General features: G+C 37.9%; 1 protein-coding gene across 7 annotated transcripts in view; it reads right to left on the bottom strand.

Annotated features, from left to right (window-relative positions):
- Nucleotides 1-17,289, bottom strand: part of fgd4a (FYVE, RhoGEF and PH domain containing 4a) — a 56,155-nt gene that overhangs the window by 3,826 nt on the left and 35,040 nt on the right. For 5 of the 7 annotated variants that reach the window (XM_079621059.1, XM_079621061.1, XM_079621060.1 and 2 more), the window contains 14 exons: nt 15,120-15,260; nt 12,864-13,026; nt 8,764-9,163; nt 6,251-6,340; nt 5,941-6,086; nt 5,700-5,856; nt 3,884-4,022; nt 3,746-3,804; nt 2,769-2,915; nt 2,468-2,640; nt 2,331-2,361; nt 2,158-2,238; nt 903-1,037; nt 672-818 (listed from right to left, as the gene is read on the bottom strand). In XM_079621059.1, coding sequence (XP_079477185.1) covers nt 672-818; nt 903-1,037; nt 2,158-2,238; nt 2,331-2,361; nt 2,468-2,640; nt 2,769-2,915; nt 3,746-3,804; nt 3,884-4,022; nt 5,700-5,856; nt 5,941-6,086; nt 6,251-6,340; nt 8,764-9,163; nt 12,864-13,026; nt 15,120-15,260 — 2,009 coding nt within the window. Of the gene's footprint in view, nt 1-671; nt 819-902; nt 1,038-2,157; nt 2,239-2,330; nt 2,362-2,467; nt 2,641-2,768; nt 2,916-3,745; nt 3,805-3,883; nt 4,023-5,699; nt 5,857-5,940; nt 6,087-6,250; nt 6,341-8,763; nt 9,164-10,578; nt 10,631-12,863; nt 13,027-15,119; nt 15,261-17,289 lie in introns of those variants that run through there. The other 2 variants (XM_079621064.1, XM_079621065.1) reach the window with 2 other exon arrangements.

Here is a 17,289-nt window from a genome sequence, read left to right as displayed (position 1 = left end):
ACTTTTTATTGTGATCTTGAGGTGAAATAATCATGTTCTTGACAGGATTTGAGAGATTCACAGAAAGCAAGCAAAACAAAAAGACAGCCAAAGAAAAGTGTAAGTTTCGGTTTTACAGCATTTAAAATAAGTCAGTTTGCTCTCACGATGCACAATGTGATAATTTAGAAAAGGGAACAAGCAAAACCACAACTTCACAAATGTGTTTTAAAATTATTATCTTAATCAGCTTTGCTCCCTCTTCTTAAGCGTCACCAAACCAGAACGTTAAAACATCACTGTACCAGTGGCAACACTTTATAATAAGTCCAATAATAATATTAACATTATTACACATGATGCTAAACAGATCATTAGTTCATGTAAATGAGTTAGAAATGAAACTTGGACTTGTAAATTCATGAGTGTATGAAGATATTCATCAGCTTCTGATCTGTTAAGCATTACTGAATGTTAATGATGGATTACTGCTGCAGGTTATTATAAAGTGTTACCAACCGATCTTACCGCTGCCGAATCCACCACAACAGTTCGCGCACGTCGTTTTTTCTTCCGTAACTGTATATATAAAGGTTAATGAAGTCTTTTTTCTGACAGTACAGTGTGGTAATTGATACATTATAGAATGCAGCTCTGACCCCAGGTCACCTTATGCGATTTGTGATTCTCACCTCTAGAATTCCCTTCTTCTTGCCCTCCCTCTCCTCACTCTCTATATGGCCAGTCAGGATGCAGAAACAGTCTTTGCACACCTTGTTCATCTTATTCCCATCGTACTCCAGAGGGGCTTTGTAGTCTGAGCACTTCGAGCAGACCACCTGAATGAAATCGACATTTAAGCACATGTAATACACTTCAAAACTGTAAAAACACGAAATGTTTTTAGTTTTGCTGCCGCTTACGTATCCACAGGCCCGACAGTGATGTCTCCTGCGTGTGAGCGCATAAAAGGCTTCTTTACACTTCATGCACATGGTCACCTCGTTGTCTCGGATCCAGCGAGGGGCTCTTTTACCCAGCTCCGCTATTTTAAGTTCCTACATAGAAATATAGACATGTCATGAAATGTATAATCAATGTAAGTGCATGGTCTAAAGCGCAGGGCACAAGTGCACTTAGGGCGTGTCTGAATCCACTTTTGCTAGTTTAACGATGGGAAAAATTATCGGCGCGCGCGCCGCATGGTCTAGAACGGTTGTCCCTATTCTCTTATTGAGTAATAGGTGTGTTTTGGGCATAATGTGCAATAAAACAATCAGAGTCTCATCTCCTATTCCCTTTAAAAGCCATGGCGGATTCACGGTTTAAACGGTGGAGTTTGCAAACAGAAAGACTGAACGCTTCTCGGAAACGGATCTGCTCGTGCGCGAGGTTACCATCTACGGGACAAGCCGGATTCCATCTTTATGTACACTATAATAATATTTTTAATTGTAATCCTTTTATGTTTCATATTTGGCTAGTTTGTGTGCTGCTGCGTGTCCCTGTGTGTGTAATAAGCAGAGTGTACGTGCGTTGTGGACTTGCCTATGGGCGTGTATTATTAATGCGCCCTTTAAATAACATTGACCAACTGAAACCTGGTCTGTCAGTCAATTTCAGTTGCCTCAAAATAGCAACACTGCAATAATGTGCCTGAATACACCTCGTTTTCAGACCAATATGCCCATGGGCGCACACAGATGGGCGCAAATGCATTTGCCATTTAAACATCGCAGGACGCAGGATGTGAAAATTATTATATGATCACCCGAAAAAAAGTAATTTTCACCAGAAGCATTGATGTTTGCAGGACTCCGTGTTCATCTGCCTCCACTTCTGTTTCATTAAGACTTTAATTATTGATTTAATTAGGGCCCGAGCACCGATGGTGCGAGGACACTATTGGAATTGCTCTGTTTATAACCAATTAAAATCATTAAACCATTTAAAATAAATTATTATTTTAATTACAAACATTCAGTTGTTTAAATGATTGTTCAAATGTGTAATTTAATCATTATTTTAAATAATATCAATATTAAAAAAGTCAATACATGGCAAAACCCCTTTCCGTTATGTAAATGTATAAATATTCCCTTACAATAACAGAGAGCATTCGGTATCTTGCGTTACGTAGTCCAGGTGAATTTTAAACTTCTGAGAATAAATACTGACCGATGTTTCCTCCACATCTTTGCATGCTGACTTAAAGGTCTCATTTTTCTGGAGGGAGATGTGTATCGTTTCCTGGAATGCCTAAATCACAGAGGAAGTTCATTTTGAAAATGGACTTCTAATGACAATGTAATTTTCATCAAATATAAAAAAAGGGAATATTAAATTCTTACCTTTATCCAGCTTTTTTTATCCTGTTCAGAGCTGCAATGAGGCAACAACACCATTAAAAACAAAACTATATTCTGTATGCATTATAAATGCCAGCACTTCTAGAAAGGTGGCAAGCACAGATGGTACGGTCTTGTACCTGGCCTGCAGCTCCAGTGTACGTTCCTTTCCAGAAACCTGAAAGGTGTGAGGATAATCGTCATTGAACGTCTCCATCACCTTCATCCCTTCAATGCCAATACGTGTGCGCACTGTAAACTTCTGTCCCACCAAGCTGAACTTGGGAACGCAGTACAGAAGCATGTTGTTGAACTGTGGGAAAGAGATATTTAAGAAAATGAATTGCCGAATGCTAATTAAAACTGTTTTATTTGAAGCTAAATATTCATAGTAACTCATCAATGACTGAGATAGCATGGACAATAATTAGTTGTCCTCACCAGGAACAGATATCTGTCCATGGCTGAAGTATTTCTGGCCGCCAGTTTCAGAATATGACCCTCCTTTATTAACTCATTCGAGGGGTTCACGATGTCCTCTTCTTCTGCCAACATCTCATAAATTTCTAACAATTTCTTAAGGTTTTCCTAAGAGATAAAGAGAAAGACCAAAAAACAGAAACATTAATGAAAAAAAAAAAAAAAACTTAAGTGGTCTAGTCTTTCAATTTCAAGAGAAAAGCACATTTTTCTTTTTTACATGAGCAATGGCTGCACTAATTGTAAACTAATTCAGCTTTTTAGCTTGATTTGAAGTGTCAAAACATTTATGAGAATTAATTTAAAAATATATATATTTGGGAGATGTTATTGATATAACTATAGACTAGAAAGATTCTAAATAAAACAATAGTGGATTTACCATCAAAAATTGAACGTCTAATGTTAAAATGTATGTTTGCAATGTAACCTTCTCCGTTTAAATACTTTGGTCAGTTCAAGAATAATTTATAGATAAAATAATTAAAAGAGCAGTTTCATGTCTATCCTGGTCAACTGGTCAAGGCAAGTAAATAAATACTTTTTACTTGATATACTATACTTTACTTTTTAATTATTTACTTAGTGTAATTAGATTACTACACTAATTATTCTGTTGAAAATGTAATCAGTATCTAGTATCTAGACTTCTTTTAGCGTTTTTGTGTGTGTTTGGGAACACAATTGTCTAAGACAGTTAATAAGCCAAAGTCTATTGTCAAAGTGGTTCAGTATAAGGCATTTCAGAATTTCATTTTCAATTGAGCGCATTTTTTAATGCATATTCTTTGAATTAATGCGCATCTTGCCATCTCCATCCAATGTTTTTTTTTAATGTAATATCCAAAAACTGCACATAAAGATGGGTGGATGATGTAAGCATAGCTAACAAGACATAATCTAGAGATTCAGTTGTACAGCAGAGGAAAAACACTCACTGTTTTCTTAATGGCAGTGTTGGAATGCGTGGCAGCCATGGAAATAATCTCTAAAGACTCTGCAAAGACAAAGATTTCGTATTTAAGAAAGGTCACGTTTAACGGCAGTCTTAGGAACCGGTTCACTCCTGGACTCACTTTCAGCATCCCGTCGGTCTATGTGATCCGGTGGAAGTTTCTTCAGATAGTCTTTGAGCAGCATCTCGTATCGTGGCACTCTCTGAACAGGCTCCAACATGTGATTCTGCAGCGTCAGACTGCCACACACTTCTTGAGACTAAACACACAAACATGCACACATGAATCTACAAAACACTAAAGGAGGCAAAAAGGTACAGATATATCGAGACAGAGTAAAGACAACGGCAAGGGCTGCGTTTCTCAAAAGTATCGTAAGCCTAAGTAGATCGTACAGAACCAATGGCACCAATGGTCTCAATGATCAACTTAGCTCACAATGCTTTTGAGAAATGCAGCCCAGGCCAATTTAACCAGCCATAATTTAGGGGCTTTCACACTGGGTAGTTATAGGACCGCCAGTAGGAACTCTGGCGTAAGCTGGCCGTCAGTGACGTCATTTAAAGCTGCAGTCCGGCACTTTTTGGGGTTTAAAAATATCAAAAAAGACATTTTTGAAAAAAAAACGTAACCAGCCAGTGTTCAAAACGATCTGCTTGCCTTACCTCGATTCAAAACGGTAAGCTTGTAATAATGATTTTAATTCCAGTGGTACTGGTGGATTTCCGCGGGAATTTCGAGCATGTCTTTGCGTCATTACGTCACTTCTGTACACATAGAGAAGGAGTCCCCGGCTAGCGTGTGTGGCTGATGGAGGTGGAGGTTTAGCTTAGCACTTGGTATGGCGGATCCCGAAAGTTTAAAGCGACAATCACCAGTGACAACTGGAGATTCACCAGTTGTAAAACCCAAAGACTTAAAAAAATATATATTTTTCACGTTTTGACGTGATATAAGCAATCGTTAGATTTAATCAGCATGATATAGCTACTGCAATGCTTCCCCCCACCCCCCGAATTTGGTCAGAACAAAAGTGAATGTTACTTACTTGTTCAGATGACATTTTCCGATGAAAATTCTAATGTTGACACTTTCAAAAAGTATACTCTGAGATTGCTGATGACAGTAACGTTACAGTATCCACAGCGACGCGGCAGCCTCAATACATTGTGTTCATCCGCGCTGTTTCATGCCGATTTACTACCCACGCACAGTTAATAATTCCGCGAATAACTGCAATTGCAGATTTCTAACAGAGATGGCGACAAAGAGGAAAAACGACGGACTGCAGCTTTAAGCACGGCATTCAACAACTTCAACAACTCCATAGCGTAAAGGTTGAGAAGTGGCTGAACTTTGGCGTCAGTCCATCTATCGCTGTTTTCAATGTTCGTGAAGTCAGTTCATGGAGTCAGTAAACGTAAACTGGAACCTGCCTTCTTTAAAAAGCCGTTTAAACACAGTGTTTCGTATATAGCATATAGCGTTCTGCTAATCAACCTACTCTTATGTGACTGGTAGTTCCTATTGTGCTGGGTTAGAACCCTACTCTGAAGTAGGAGCTAATTCCTATAACTAAAATTGCTCCCAGTTCCTGTGGTGCGAAAAAGCGGGTACTTCCACTAATAGTTATAGGAACTATGAAAATATTCCTCTGCTGTAAAAGCCCCTTTTTGTCTATTTGTAAATTATTGGTGGTAGTTCTCTTTTATATCGGGAATAAAATCTACCAACATCCTAACCTTATCAATAAATCTTGTTTTACCATATATTTTGTACAATACATTAACTTAATTTCAACATTTAATTACACTGAATAACACTGAGTTTCTCATTTAATATTACATTTAATTCTTTTGGCATTCCAGTAATCATCTGGCTCTTTAAAAACCCTCTTTAAAAAACAAACATGTTTAATACATGCATCAGTGATCACCTGGATTTCCAGAATGATAGCTTTAAATGGAGGTGATCGCTCGGTCCATTGCTTCACCAGATCCATGGCATGATCAAAGTTCCTCACATACTCCGCGTACATCTTCAGGAAGGGAGTGAGCTTCTGTAGGATGTCCCCAATGCGAGGTGTTGACGTCCTGGTAGAAAAGTCTCAGAGCATTAACACCATATTTCTTCCAATTAAACCACATGTCCACAAAGTGAGAGTGTGAATGTCTTACCATTCTCCCATGCGCTTTTCCAGGTCAGGCAGAAGGAACTGGCTGTGGAAGGCATTAATGGAAGAGATGTTGGAAAAGATTTTCATCACCACATCCACGGGGAATGTGTCTTTTCTTGCCTCTTCTATCAGCTTGGCATAAAACACCTGCACAGCAGGGCCAGAGTTAGATGATGTATGATCTGTGTGCTTACTACTATCTTTAAAATGTTCAGATTTCCATATTGGAAAACAATGCTCCTGGTTTCCCACTTACAAGAGTTCAGTCTACCAAAAAATATCCTCATGAAAGAAACTAAACGGGCACTTACCTTATCTAATAAGTTAAGTCGTGTAACATAGGCCTTCTCTGTCTGCAGAAGTTCATTTGCTATCTTGTAGAGCTTCTGCTCATTGGTTTCCTAAACAAAAGAGGTTCGATATATTAACTTAAATATAAAGATATGATCTTGCATCTGATACAAAATATCTTTCTTTTATATGATTCATAGTGTTAAAGATCTCTGAGGGTGAATGTTACAAATATAATAAAATTGAACACCAAAAAAATGCAATTATATTGGGCATAAAATATAATTATAACCATCTATAGTTTGAATAATGGAATTCTTTCATGACTTTTAAGCAAATTTTCCCCAATTCCCATTATTGTAATGTGTAATGTCTCAAAAGAAATACTTTACTTTTGAGTTTGTTATACTTCTTCTTATAAATGGTGATTCACACTAGATTCTCATAAGTGTAATACTAATAACAAATTAATATTAATAGCAGTACAACAAATACTAGTATTATTTATATACTAATGAAAATAATGTCACATTTAAAAAATATATTATTTTTTAGCAAAATATAAATATATATATTTTTTTATTAGATTTAGGGTTGGAACATGACCTTTATTCACCATCAAACGTTGTTTTTTTTTTCCTCACACTGTTTGATTTTAAATTTTTCCAACTCTTCTTGAAGCACTATCAATTATTCAGATTGTCTAAAGTTCTGAGCTTTGAGCTCATTTCAACTTAAATTATACAAGAGATTTTTGTTGGATTTTGCTGAGAGGGAACTAACACTGCAGAAATGCTTTGTTGTGACACCGAGCTCAGCATGCCGCTCACATGGCTGAAGGGAAACAGAACTCTGAACATAAAGGTCAAGGGCAAAGCCAATCCAGAAGTTGACTCCCACTCCACCTACATTCCTCACCTCACCATAACATTTCTTCTCCTCTTTCTCGCTATCACACCCATACACGAATGAACAGCCACTGGCATACACACGCTGTACACACTGAGGTCTGTTAAAGGAACTTCCTGATGCACACCGACCACAAACAGTTCTAGTATCTGCCTGTCAGCCCTCTGAAGACACATAGCCTATCTTTTCTTATCAGAATCTACAACCTCAGCTCACATAAATAACCGTCGAACTGTTTCGGACACCCTGCACCACTTAGCCGACGGAAGAAACCAACTAACTTCCAATATATCCAGCTTTTGGCACAATTGACTGCAATTCAAAAGAAGTGTATTGTTGAAACATACCTCGGAGGACAGGAAATGAAAGGATGGATAAGAGGAAACAAGTAAAGCCAATGAAAGAAGTTCTGGCATGGACATAAAATGGAAGGTCTGTGCTCTTGAAGATTCACAGATGTTCACATTCACAGAAAAACTGGTTTCTTACATTTTATGAAAGAACATTTTATTTTATTTATAAAATGCATAAAACAAAACATTCTAAAAATGTTTTTAATTACAATTAAAATAATTGAAACTACAAAATGACAAATATGTGGATGAATGTGAATTTTATAGTGACCAAAAATATTAATAAAACAAATTATATATATACACACACACACACTTGCAATTAATTGCAATTAATTAATATCAAAATAATTAAAACTATGAAATACAAATGGAAGTGAATTATGCAGTGACCAAAAATGTTAGACAAATAATTTTAATAATAATAATAATAATAACAATAACAAATTAAATAGTTAATAATATTTAAATAATAGATATAAATATAATAAATAAATCATATTTTAACTAATATATATATTTTTACAACTATGAAATAACACAAATGTAATAAATAAATCATATTTTAACTAATATTAAATTTTTTAAAACTATGAAATAACACAAAATGTAAGTAAGGAAGTTATTTAGTGACCTAAAATGTTAAACAAATCTGAAACTGTCTTGAATCTAGATTAAGAATAAACTCAAATATAAGTGCTAGACATTCTCTTAACCCAACTTCATGAAGTTCCAATGGCATTTAAAAAGCATCGCAGCATGAGAAGTTCACATGTATGCTGGACATCAGACAGTGATGTGTATGTATGTATGTATAGTATATATATACTGTACATATATATTTCATTAAAATTGTTTGCTATATATATATATGTGTTTATTTATTTAATTAAAATTGGTCATATTATAGCAATTGTATATATAAAGCAATAAGGAAAAAGAAAAGAAAAAAACCCTGAAAGCATTAATCCATCTGCAATGTTTTCTTTAGAGGAAATGAAGGCTGTAAGGCTAAAGGTTAAAAAAAAAAACCGAGACTGTAACGTCAGCATGTAAGCGTCAGCATGTAAATCTAGCGGATGAGACAGCACATTGCACATAGCCGGGCCTGAGGTGTCAAATAACTTTCAGTGTGACAGAGTCAACACCGACTCCATAACCACACTCACACTCACACTCACACACACACACAGACAACATCTGAGATGATCTTTGCAGTATTATGACAAAGTATGCCTCACCAATCCCCTCAGATATCAAAAATCTCTTACCTTCTGCTCAGGGATGCTGTCCATCACCACGTCCTGCTGCTCAGGTGCTTTCTTCTCCGGCTCTTCGGCCTGGTCAATGTGAGCATGAGACAGATCTACACAGTCATCGTCCAGTATTGCCCTCTTAGCCATACTGGTGGCATCTCCATTCAGCAGTCCCTGCGTTTCTATCCTCACGACCGGAACGGTGTCGTGCGTAACTCCATCCATGTCCCGCTCTCTGTTCACCTGTGTCAGAACCCCATTGGGGGGTTTGAGAGCATGACGCGGGCTGTTGGCGCCAGAGCCGGAGTCTGTGGGCTGCTCCGTCGGTCTCTGGTAGTTCTTATGAGGCGGGCTGGAGTTAGGAGCTCTGCTGACCTGCTTCAGAGGAGCGCCCTCCCTCCGACTGTCTGTGTGACTGTGTGTGTGAGAGAGAGAGATAGACAGAGTAAAGAAAGGTCACCTTCTTTAGAGTCAGAGAACTCGTCTGAACTCAACAACAAACTTTTACGACGAACAGTGTTGGACAAATAGAAAGATGCAGAGAAGAGAAAAATGTGTTGTGTGTGCGAGTGTGATTTTAAAGCTTCCTCTGTCTGCATGTGTGTGTGTTGCAGGGGACGTCGTGTGAATGTGCGGGTCATGGGAGGAGTGGAGGAAAAGAGGATAGGAGGAGGATGGGAGGAACAGGGAGGGTGAGGAGAGGTATAGAACTCGGCTGCAGAGCGTCCCATGAGACACGGCTGCCCTACTTCAGAATGCATGCCAACATGCAAGCGAGCACACACACACACGCGCACACACACATTCACACACTCAAGAGAGTGAGATGGTCTTTCTCTTTTGAACAAAATGCTTTCAGGAACAGTGGAAGCAAACTATAAAATATGTAAGAGATCATATACAGTGCATCCAGAGACTAGTCAGGCTTTTATCACCCTGAAGGGATTTATTTTGTGGTAATGACCAGCTGACTGTATATGATTCTACATGGCTACTTAATAAATAAATAAAATGGACATGAAATATTTATTCAAGCTGAAATTATTTTACTACGCGATAAGAAACATGAGAAGATCTGCTCCATCAAGTTGAGTCACTTTGACCAGAGAAATGTTTCATGCACATTTAATGAAAAGGGAAAGTCTCAGCTTTCTATTCATGTAATTATTTGGTTTTGACTGATTGACTCCGCTTCAAAATATGAGATATTCAACATATTACAATATATCATATATTATAATCAAGACAATTGGTATACACACCACATTAAAAAGTGTCAACAGCATTTATTGTTTAATTTCAGCCGTAAAGAAACAAGTAAACAATTACCATATAGAAAGCTGAGACTCTGTTTCTTCAAAACAACAACAACAACAACAACAACAACAACAACATCTTAGCATTGCATCTCCACAAATGCCTCATTGCAACTTCCGACTCGAAATGATCACGTCACATATAGCGATAGACCAATCATTATCAAGTATTCCAGAGAGCGGCATAATACGAATACTTTACTTGACTGATGAATAATAAATAATAGGGATGCACGATATAGAAACTGTGACAATAACGTTAAAAGTGCATATTTTTGTATATATTTGGACAACTTCTAATAACATCCTAATCATACTGACATAATGATATGATCATTTTTGGACAATATGGTCACTGATATATTGGGCATCCCTATTAATAATCAGAACTCCACATAAGTAAACCGTAAAAACGTGATGCATTCATAACTTCATGTAAGCAAGCATAACAAATAGAAGCCACAACATAAGGCTTTGTGGTACATGCACACACACACACACAGATATCCTGCACCTCCAGCTGTTTCCCTGTCTATGGCCCACCTGCCCTCTAGATCAGATAGCGTTTCCTGTGAGATAGAGAACAGAGATGTGGATCTGAGTGTACGGAGCACCACAGTTAACACTCCAGATTACAGACGGCTATTAATATACCGTTGAGCTCTGGACCGCTGAGACAGATTAATATATGCCATCTAATATATTGTTCAGTGTTTCGCTCAAAACATTTCAGACCAGTGGATGGCTAACAAAGTCTTATTAATCTGGTGTGATAAAATGGAGTAACATCCTAGGCAAAAATAATGCTATCATATGAAGCCACACAAGTAGGACGGTATGGATTTCAATGTTTTTTCCCATGAGGTTGTAAACCAACCCCCTGCAGTTGTCTCGGGTCATGGCTCTTCGTTTACCATTCATAAGTATGTGTTGGACCAGGCCAAGCAGCTGCAGAAATTTCAGACCCCGGTTTACTCCATCAACCCTTGCTCACTCACTTTACTTCAGAGCTTACAGGATGAATTCCTGCACAGATTCTGACCCACACACAAAACAATGCACTAGAAAGGCAGGCAAAACAGGATAAGGGCTCGCAGGGAATTATTTGTGCGGAACTGGGGTTAATGGTCAGTCCATTTTGTTACGGTGGCCATATGGTTTCATATGAGCTAACTCAGTGACCTGACACCAATGCTGAGCTACAGTCTTATAGCAGATGACTGTAGTGGATATTACAACAGTTAAGCAGATGCATTACACTGAATTTATCACGGTCAAGGGCCATTAGTGCTCAAACCCACATAACAATGGAAAAAAAACAGTAATACACTGCTTCAAGAGGCTTAGGATCAACTTGGGATTATAGAATTCAAATCAAATGCGTCTGTAAACATATAATAAAAAACATCCCAACTAACTAAATATATTTGGTACAATGGGACCACGAGCGTCCTTGGAAATTAGATTTTCACAGTTGTTTTGTTATAGAAAATGTACGCAGTTGTCCCTAATGTGATTTTGGAAACAGTCGTATGCTTTTAAAACATATGACGCAACATAACTACTACAAGGATGGGAGTTTGTGTGTTTAGATATGAATTAGCATTCAACATAATGTTTAAATAATTCAATGATTATAAAATTCATGTTTGAGGTATGACAGTGCACATATATGTTCAGAGGTGCAAAGAGTTCCTGAAAACCATATTTGAGTAAAAGTACAGATACCTTACAGTGAAAATGACTCCATTAGAAGTTACAAGTCACCAATTCCAACAAGACTTGAGTAAAAGTCCAACCCCCGGTTTCACAAGACTAGTTTGAGCTGTCTTAACTGAAAGCCACATGTACTAGCATACTGTCATTGCAATTGATTTGTCTCAAGATGCACACCAGTAATGTATTTTCCTGATGCATGTTTATAAAAGCTACTTAAATGTCCTAGTTGAACAAAGGCTTAATCTAAGGCCTGTCTGTGAAACAATACTCGAGTATTTTACCAGTACTAAATGTGGGCTCAAACATGCACTAGTCCTCAACAACTAAGAGACATGCTACACACCACTATTAATGTTGTAGAATAACATGTGGAAGTCTCTTCAGCCACAGACCTTAAACTCTTAAAAACCTATTAGAAATTCCAGAGGGAGCCCATGGTGAATTAGCCTTGCAGGTTGGCCTACAAATGACTGAACAGCTCTATTGGCAGTAAAACATAATTTAGAGTTAGACATGAGCCATTAAAAAGTATAAATCTTTGCACACTGAAGTATGCAGCTTTAAGCACTTTCAATATAGTTGTACCCGAAAAAAATGGCTAGACATAAATTGATAAATTACCGGTAATCGTGTTGAAGTTATCAAACACAAAAGTAAATGTCTCATACAAAACCAGTTCTTTCCACAATGCTTAAGAAACACAGAATTGTACACTGGACGTCAAAGATACAACTAGCTTCTGCTTTTTGATCTTCTTGTGTAAGGTCAGAGAAGATTTGTGTGTGTTAATGTGACAGTTAGTGAGACATTACAAAAAAACAAATCTTACTGACTCAAACTTTTAAATGGTAGTGTACTCATGACCTTAAACTACCTCAAAGCTACACTAAGGGCAGAATCTATAAATATAAGTCAAACACTGATCATCAGCCAGGCGTGTTTATCCAAAGCGACTTACAGTGCTTTCAAGGTAAACTTCTGCAAAACCAAACAAGATCAATGAACTTATTTGTGAAAATGTCAGTATCTACGTATCCCTGAACAGAGAAAAAGAGAAGTAGTAATTGATCCCAAGTTTACCTGTTCACCTCAAAGCGACTGATGAGGTTGGACACTCGGCCCTTCCCTCCTACTCCTTCTACTCCTCCCCCCTCCATGCTGGGTATGATGAGTAACGTTCCAGCAGCCAGAGGAAAGGAGACTTCCGTCACCGGACTCTGAAGGTATGCTGGCTTAGGAGGCACTGCAGAAAATCACAGAGAGGACAGAGATTATATTTACATGCTATGGCAAACAGCATTGAGTGGAAGGCGGAAACAGATTGAGTGGTAGATCCTTTTCCTATTTACTACCCAAACTCTGGAATAGACTTCCTAGCCTTGTTCGGGAAGCAGACACGCTGTCAGTTTAAATCTAGACTAAAAGCACATCTCTTTAACCTGGCATACACCACACATTATCAATTTCTATTATTCATATCAGTTAAATGATTGTTAGCTGCATAAATTAGGTCAACCGGAACCGGGAACACTTCCTATAACACCCGATGTACTTGTTACGTCGTAAGAAGAATGGCATCTGAGCTAATATTAGTCTGTCTGTCTCATCCTTATCCCGACGTTACCGTAGTCAGCCGGATCCGATCCATATCCAGGTCAGAAGGTGGACCTGCACCTAGATACGACCAAAACACAAAGTGTCAGCACAGACCGTGTCTACTAGACAATCCCTTGTGAAGGCCTCGTCGACCTGACAGCCATCGGCACAGATCCTCAGCAGAGACCACAAGAACCAGACAGGTCCTCCGCACAGACCCTATGGCCAGCTTCGGCTCCATGATGAATCGATCTTCAAGCTAAAGGAACTGAATGAATATTTGAATGCTACAGATCCTGATCTGAATTCTGACTTGTGATGCCGCCTGAATCATAATGACACCGTGTTCATTCATTGGCTAGAGGAGAACTGGCCCCCCGACTGAGCCTGGTTTCTCCCAAGGTTTGTTTTCTCCATTCTGGTCACCTGATGAAGTTTGGGTTCTTTGCCAGGGTTGCCTCTGGCTTGCTTATTTGGGGACAATTAGTATTCAACCATATTTTTGATCTGACGCTGTTGTATGAGAACTGAACGGAGCTGGACGATGACATCATTTTTGGCGGGACTGCTTTATAGATGAAATGAACTAATTGAATAATTGATGACCATTTTCCTGTTATCACTATTAAGCTTAAAGCTGCTTTGAAACAATCTGTATAAATAAAGGTGACTTGACTTGGAATCAGTCTCCACGATCTCCATGCCATGTCACCAGAGTGGCATGAACTACGATAAGCACCCAGGATCACGTGATGTTAAGTGTCTTGCCCAAAGGCAAACCAGCCCTGAGTGTTTACTACACCTCAAACTGCATCCAAAATGCAAATGTAAAACAAATTGCCCAAATGAAAATTCTATAAAATATTTTCACATATTGAACCCCTCAGTAAAGATGTTTTAGGGAAGCGCTTGATTTAGTGTTATTAACACTGCCACACCACAAGGTGGCAGTGCAGCTTCAGTGTGTTCCGATGGAACCTGATAATTCTAAGCAAGGTGAGATGAAGTGCATCTGGAAGCCAAGAAGTCTGTCTCTACCTGCGGTGAGCGAATCACAGCTAATCTCAGTCAATCTTATGGGGTGGAGATACTGCAGAGCTTAAGGCTCCATCCAGATATAAATAGTGTGTGCCCACACATTTCACACATCTCTAATTACCGGTAAGCGAGTGTGGTCTTTGAGGTTTATGTCAGTGGACTTTCTGCCTTTCATTTTACATGGGAATATAGAGGAACGATACAATTTCTGATCTATGAAAGAGGAATTCTGTTCCGGCCCAATGTTGATCTTTGAAACATTTTTAAATATATGCAGTCAATGTTCTGAACACTTTTTAGTAAACATGAAGAGTAAAGACATTATTAGAGACTAGGATTGTCTGTATTTTATTTACAACCAAAGGACCTTCACAAATGTTTAACTGACGCATATCACTAGGAAATCATTCACACTTTTCAAACACACTCTGCTTAGTTATCAAGCTTGGGTTCAAGGACACAGAGGATCCTTTACTCATCTCAACAGTGTTATTTCAGCATTAATCAGTAGCCATGCTGATTTGAATTCCCGTTAGTGGTAACATTTAGTGTTCAGAGCCTGTTGTAAAGGGGAAGACGTGTTTGTGTGTAGTGGTTTAGCATGTACTTCTGGAAAATGTGTACGGCTTTGCACGAGTAGTTATCAACAATGTGGAATTGAGGAGGGATTTATTCGTGTATGCATGGTGCGCAACTCTCTACCTTGTGGTTTGGTATACAGTGGTGGCCGTTGGTCTGAAACTCTTCCATTTACTCCAGTTTGGCTCTTATTGCTGAATCTGCATCCACGATTCAACTTTTCATTTGGACGACCTTGCTCATCAGGACTGCTGCTGGCAACAGCTGCAGGAGACAAAAGGAGGATGGAAATAAATGGAATAGCCATTTCAAAAGCAGTTTATTTAATATACTGTAAAAACCATACTGTATGCAGACTTCAATTGAGTAATATTAACATGCAAATACAGGTTTCTGGCTTCTGTGCAGAAGTGAAATGCAAGAGGTCTGTTTTCTGTGCTCCTGATATCAGTCAGGGCTGGTATAAAAGTGCCCTTGAAACTAAAAGTGACTTCAACTTGAAACAAAAAGCTAAAAATAACCACAAGTTCCTCCGCGTCATTTGCAGAACAAACAAAGTGTTTCAGATTGTTTGGATAATCAATATTCAACCTATGAGGAAGCTTTTTTGTTCACCTCAACCAAGAAATGTTTCCTGAAAAATGTTTCCTGAAGTTTTGATAAATAAGGCACGCACATATCTGTAGACACTGACAGATTGCAAAAGCTCAGATCTAAAAATGATATGGGTCATTATGTTGCACATGAGGAATTCAGTTCGGTTTTAAATCTGGACAAATAACTGCATGAAAATGATCTTTGTTCTATGGATTGGTTTCCGCGACAGAATAGAAAAAAAAGAAGAAAAAAAACATTTCTCATGTGGTTCTCAAATTGTACGAGCAAAACTTCAATCTTTCCAAACCATCACTAACAAAGTCTCTTGGGAAAAGAATAAGTAAAAAAGTAACAAAATCTAAAAATAAGTACAGACAGGTACCTGTTTATACATCAACATCAAGTCAACATGAAACGCCTTTGCAACCCATTTGACTTTCATAATGTGACATATTTCCGGTGTAACAAGTTTGAGTAAAATGTAATTAGTTACCGTATTGTAAGTATCTTTTTGGCTACTTTGTAGTTTTACTGAGTATCAAAGATATTAGCAACTTTTACTCTCTACTTGACAACATTTTTGAATAAGTATATGCACTCCTTACTCCATTACTTTTGTGATAAGTGATCCAATTACTCATTACATTTTGCAAGGCACCTAACTTTTTCTGCAGCAGTTTATTTCTGCTACAGAAGGGATATCGCCATCTACGGGGCATTGTGTGTACTAATATATTGTGTGTTTTGTCCTTACCCAAACTTGTCAACAAGGCTACTTTCAGCAACTACCTGCTAATGCATCACATTTGTGTAATCGCAGGTGTTTCATATGAGATGAAGACATGACTGAAGCCAGTGATGAGGCCAAAACCAGCACATCCAGTGCAAGTTGACGTTGACTAGATAAATGTACTTAACATTATTTTATATGTCATATTGAAGACCTTTTTGAAGAATATTAGTTGCCCTTTTTGAGTACTTAAGCTTAACTGAGACAGGCTGCTGTGTCTACCTGGATTTATTGCAATTTTGAGCTGCTCAGTTTGATTTCGACTTTAGAAAATAAACGTGATTGCTCTCTTCACAAATCAACCGTTTCTTGTTTTTCACTGGCATGTCTCTTAGTTGAGGACTAGTGCATGTTTGAGCCTACATTCAGCACGAGTAAAATACTGTATCTGATTTTAACAGTACTTAAGACCTTTACTCAAGTCATATTGGAATTGGTGACTTGTAACTTGTATAACTTGTAAAAGTCATTTTTGCTGTAAGGTATCTGTACTTTTACTCAAGTATGGTTTTCAGGTACTTTTTACACTGATAAAAGTTTGGGAGGGACTTGATTTTATCCTATAGAAAATGACTTGATCTTAAACTGGTCTCTGGCAGGTTTTTGGGGGAAGGGGTTTAAAAATAAGAGGACCTGGTGTTGTTACTTTTTAATAAAATACATAGATGTTAAGAAATGAAGTTAACGTGAATTCTCCTTCAGAATTCTCCTTCAGAATTCACCATATTTTGCTTCCGTAATGTACTTTTATGTACATCAACCAAAAAGGAAAGAAATGTTAGAGATAGAGCAAGTTTTATATTTTATTAAGTTTTTTTAATTACACACACTGATTAATCTTTCATAATAAGATGAGGAACGTGTACTAAGGAAGTAATAAGTAAATGGTTAGTTTTGTCTTTTTTG

The sequence above is a fragment of the Phoxinus phoxinus genome (assembly GCF_949152265.1).
Source record: "Phoxinus phoxinus genome assembly, chromosome: 8".
Taxonomy (NCBI): Eukaryota; Metazoa; Chordata; class Actinopteri; order Cypriniformes; family Leuciscidae; genus Phoxinus; species Phoxinus phoxinus.
The sequence above is the reverse complement of the archived record's forward strand: the minus strand, read 5'-3'. Positions and strand labels throughout refer to the sequence as shown.